The sequence below is a fragment of the Asterias rubens genome, chromosome 16 (genome assembly GCF_902459465.1).
Source record: "Asterias rubens chromosome 16, eAstRub1.3, whole genome shotgun sequence".
Classification (NCBI taxonomy): domain Eukaryota; kingdom Metazoa; phylum Echinodermata; class Asteroidea; order Forcipulatida; family Asteriidae; genus Asterias; species Asterias rubens.
The window spans coordinates 14,030,377-14,035,807 of record NC_047077.1 but is presented as its reverse complement, the minus strand read 5'-3'; the positions used below and the strand labels follow the sequence as shown (position 1 = coordinate 14,035,807).

Genomic DNA, 5,431 nt, shown 5'->3' with positions numbered 1-5,431 from the left:
GAACAGTAACTAAAATAACAACAGCGTGTGCCTGATGCAACTCACTCACTCAAAAAAATTCGATAAAACTAAAAATATTTAGCGTTAAAGATGTTGATGTTTTGTCCGACGTGTGCTAACGTTCTCGTAGTTGAAGAGGGACCACAATGTTACAGATTTGCGTGCCATACGTGTCCATTTATTCACAATGTGACGAGAAAGGTAAACGTTTTAATTTTACTAATAAAAAAAAAGCACAATTTGTACTTGTATTTTGTAAGTTGTATTGTATACAAATACAACACAATCACATGGCATCATCACATACTTTTAAACTTGAAAATGGAAGCTCAATTCAATTCAATTCAATAAACATTTATTCCATACTCTTGTTGAAAAAAACAATTGTGAGAATTAAACAGTACATAGAAATTTAACAAATCTAAAGTGCATTAAATTATACAAAAAAAACAATATAATATAATCTATCTAAAGTAAAAGCAAATAATAGGAATTAACTATGTACAAGACAGGACGAGAGCATGAGGCTGTTAGATAAGCCGTGGTTTGTAGACAACAGCCTTTATACAGACAAGAAAACACACAAACAAACATACAAATAAACATCGAAGAAGAAACAAGGGCAAGACACAATGACAATACAAAATGCTGACGACAAAGTACAAAGAATGTTAAACCAGGCTAACTGAAGACGACAAAAGAAAATAAATAAGTGGAGAGGCAAGCTATGTTACATAGTGGGAGATGAGGACTCTTTTGTAAGACTAAGAGCATTGTTCTTAAATTGCTAGAGATATCATTCCAAAGACGTGGACCAGTGAATCGAAGGGTGTTGCTAGAGTACAGGGTGCGGGTGAAAGGAAGAAACAGGTTATTACGGGATCTGGTTGAGTAGTCATGGACTTCATGAACCGAGGTGAAGAAAGTGGGAAATGTGCGAGGAAGCATATTTGAACATAAAAATGCCAGTTTGAAGTTTATTGATGTCAGTAAGAGTAAGGGTGCATAGACGCGCGAAAAGGGGTGCAGAGTGGTCCCGGAAATGAGAATAAGTGCATATTCGAATGGCCCTTTTTTGGATAACAAACAAGGCGTTCAGTTTACTATTGCAGGTATGCGCCCAGACAATATTACAATAATGCAAATACGGTAGAAGAAGAGAGTTGTACAGTAAGTGCATAAGAGGTAGCTGGAAGAAAGAAGCAGAGTTTAGATAGGACGCCTGTGTTTCGGGAAACGGTTTTAGAATTAGAAGAAATGTGTTCTGTCCAGGAAAGGCTTTGATCAATGGTAACGCCCAGAAATTTTGCAGAAGATACCCTGTTAATGGGAATATTGTCAATAACCAGTTGAGGCAAGAAAATCTCTAGTGGACGAGCTGACTTGGTAAAGAGAATAAAGTTAGTTTTGTTGTGATTTATGGAAAGTTTGTTTCCTTTAAACCACGAAGAAATAGAGCAGAGTTCAGAGTTGAGAGTGTCTATCAAGGAAGTAACGTCCTGGCTAGAGTAAAGGATGGTTGTATCGTTGGCGAAAAGAGTGAATTTCAGAAGCGAAGAAGAGTTGTGGCCCAAGGATAGAGCCTTGAGGCACCCCATGCCGGATGTTCTGACGATTAGAGTCACAGCTCATTACTGTAGTGTACTGGTAACTGTTAGAAAGGTAATCAGCAAACCATGGAAGCGGGACGCCCCTGAACTGTTAGAAAGGTAATCAGCAAACCATGGAAGCGGGACGCCCCTGAACTGTTAGAAAGGTAATCAGCAAACCATGGAAGCGGGACACCCCTGAACTGTTAGAAAGGTAATCAGCAAACCATGGAAGCGGGACACCCCTGAACTGTTAGAAAGGTAATCAGCAAACCATGGAAGCGGGACACCCCTGAACTGTTAGAAAGGTAATCAGCAAACCATGGAAGCGGGACACCCCTGAACTGTTAGAAAGGTAATCAGCAAACCATTGAAGCGGGACGCCCCTGAACTGTTAGAAAGGTAATCAGCAAACCATTGAAGCGGGACGCCCCTGAACTGTTAGAAAGGTAATCAGCAAACCATTGAAGCGGGACGCCCCTGACCTGTTAGAAAGGTAATCAGCAAACCATTGAAGCGGGACGCCCCTGACCTGTTAGAAAGGTAATCAGCAAACCATTGAAGCGGGACACCCCTGACCTGTTAGAAAGGTAATCAGCAAACCATTGAAGCGGGACGCCCCTGACCTGTTAGAAAGGTAATCAGCAAACCATTGAAGCGGGACACCCCTGACCTGTTAGAAAGGTAATCAGCAAACCATTGAAGCGGGACGCCCCTGACCTGTTAGAAAGGTAATCAGCAAACCATTGAAGCGGGACACCCCTGACCTGTTAGAAAGGTAATCAGCAAACCATGGAAGCGGGACACCCCTGCAGCCGATTTCACGAAACGCTAGGATCAATCCTATCTCGAGTAACCCGTCCTAACTTTAGGATGAGTTCAATGCGTCCTACGTATTTTGATACGGAACTGAACCCGTCCTAAGTCCTCAGATTAATCCTAAGTTAGGAAAAGTTTGGTGAAATCGACGGCTGATACCGTAGTGGTTTAGTGTGGAAAGAAGAATATAGTGATCGAGTGTGTCGAATGCTTTAGAAAGATCAATGAAAACACCAATAGCAGAGGATTTAGACCTATGTAGTTAGACCTAAATGTAGAAACGATTAGAAGACACCAGCATTAACTTCCAAGTCGGGTCACACGTACATCATGTACATTCTGCTCCCATGCTACAATCAACATCATGTATAACTTCAAAGTTTTTTCGATAAATGCATTAATAAAGGTTTTGTAGAACTTGATAGCGATAGCCAATGGGGTCAATCTACTCCTAGAACGGTATGAGGTTCGTTGATAGCGGAATGAACCTCATAGTTCTAGGAGTAGGGTCATTCCATGTCAAATCAATCAAATTTCTCATTTTAGAATGTTCCCAAGTGACCTATAAGATTTTCATGAAACTTAGTCAAACTGTTCGTCTTTTGCCAAAACGAACACACACACACAAAATTAATTATTAATTTCATATTCCATATCGTTTTTGAGATATTGCCCCAAGAAATTTGCTAAAACCCTTTTTGGTGCTTCACCCTCGCGTTGGGAAAACATGTCGTCCAGTCATGCTTTTTCGAAAGAGATCATAATTTGATAACAGATATATCTTTTAACTTCCAAGTTGATTTCTCCCAAAGTAATCATTTTATTCAACAATAAGTGACTTTTGATAATTTTCGGGTCACACGTACGCGCTTTGACCACTTTGGTCACATGGCTCACAAGTTTCAGATAAATCATACTATTTGCTGATGTTGTAAACGTCTATTTGGTCTATTTGTATTCCTTAGATTTCCAGCAAGAAGTTCCCGCGACTGAAGGAAGTTGATGATGTACTGGGAGGAGCAGCAGCCTGGGAGAATGTAGACTCAACAGCTGGTAAGTGCATTTGTAATCACCATACAATGAGACGCTTGCAAAACATTTGCAAAACCCCCTATAATAACTAGTCACGGATACACCACTGACTCCTGGGTGATACGTCAATTGATGGGAAGAATATTGGTCAGCCTGAGCCATTATTTTGTCCAGATATAAAGAAATCCTGCTCCTCTACTTCTAGAAGTATTCTACTTCTCTATACTGCTTACAGCATTCAGGCCTGCATGCTTTGTTTTTAAAAGGGCAAGGGCAGTAATTTTCTTCTTAGTAACGGGCACCCTATGAGGATTTTTTAACTTTCTACTGGAGCATTTCAAGGGCACCAAGTCAAGGACCAAGGGGCATGCAGGCAATCGCCTTTTAGTATTAGGCCTAAGCATTCTCCCTCACAGGGTCCACTGGCCAAATGTGACCTGTCAGAATTCTCTCCAAGTGGTCCGGCTGGCTGGCTAGCTAGATCAGTGTTTAAAGAACACACCTGTTCCAAATGAATTACAGACTAGTGAAAACGCTGGTGGACTCGTGAAATGACAAACTAATTCGGCTAAGCCCTGCTGGCTGGTCAATGACACAATTTCAGGGCAAATATACTGGCTGAGGAAACTGTTCCTAAAATCTTTTTGAACATAATTTCAAGGGTTCTCAAATTGTAGAAATGCTATCACAGCCCGGGAATTTCGCGATTTAGAGGGCAAGGACATAAACCATTCTGCAAAGGGCACTTCAATTTTAAAATCGTAATGTTTTTAAGAATCTTCTAAAGGGGCACCAAGGCCATGATAGAGGCCATGGCGCTCTTCGATTGGAAAATCCTCCATCCCCTTCGTCTAATTCCAGGCCTGCCATCATTTTAACATACCTCCATAATTTCAGATCCTAGGTTCAGACTTCTTCGTCAGCAGTGACCCTCCAACCCTGTGTTTTAATCTCTTTGTTGTTTTGGTTTTTCACAGAGAAATGTCCGAAGTGTGAACACGCGAGGGCGTACTTCATGCAGATACAGACCCGCTCAGCTGATGAACCTATGACGACCTTCTACAAATGCTGCAGCCCGGAGTGTGGACACCGATGGCGGGACGCCGGTTAATGAATTTCCACCACATGTATTTGTATTGATGTTCAACTATTATATTAGTCTTGAAAGCAAATAATATACAACATTTCATAGGATCTGATAAGGTACAATTTTATAAAGCTGCTTTTAAAAGCAGAGAATATTGCTGAACAGTTTTATGCTAAGCAGATATGAGTAGGATATCAATTCACAAATTGTACTTGTGACATGGTAGTTTTGCTGGGAAACTTATTGTGGTAAGCATAATTTTGTGATGCTTAACTATTTGTTGTGCTTAAGCAGCTCTATGAAATTGATGGGCCCTAACCTGTTTACCAACTAAATGGGAAGTATGATCTATGAGATAAAATACTTTTCATTATCCCTCATCCATTCATTTGTTTTAGTGAGTATTACCAAAGGTGAATTCTGTGGCATTACAATATTTTATACTATCAACAGCTCCCCATTGCTTGTTACCAAGTAAGGTTTTATGCCAACAATTTTTTTGAGTAATTACCAATAGTGTCCATTGCCTCCATCATTGCAAAATTTGTACACCAAAACCCTTTTTTTGGGGGGGGGGCTCTCAAATAAAGAATTTGTTGAGGGCCTACACAAAATTAATTAGGCCATCGCTTCGTTTTCTCCTGATTAAGTGGGGTGCATGCCCTTAAGGCCATGTCCAAATCAAGCGACTTCAGCTATGGCTATGGCTGCAGATATAGTGTTGAAGAATGGGGGCAGTTTCGTCAATCCAGTCAGAGCCACTGATGAAGTCATCAATTTGCACATGATTTACCAAGACGACACTACTGAAGACGAATATGGTCTGGTACCATTTTATATGAGAAACAGTATCAGTGATTACTAATGCACACACACAGGGCACATGACAACATAGTGACAATTT

The 5,431-nt window shown here is 40.6% G+C and overlaps 1 protein-coding gene across 1 annotated transcript; it reads left to right on the top strand.

Moving 5' to 3' along the window:
- The first annotated feature begins 18 nt into the window (after positions 1–18).
- Positions 19–4,717, top strand: LOC117300787 (DNA-directed RNA polymerase III subunit RPC10-like). The gene is made up of 3 exons (XM_033784588.1): positions 19–201; positions 3,374–3,461; positions 4,418–4,717. Exons 1-3 carry the CDS (start codon positions 91–93, stop codon positions 4,549–4,551), a joined length of 333 nt encoding a protein of 110 aa, XP_033640479.1. The 5' UTR covers positions 19–90; the 3' UTR covers positions 4,552–4,717.
- The last annotated feature ends 714 nt before the right edge of the window (positions 4,718–5,431 follow it).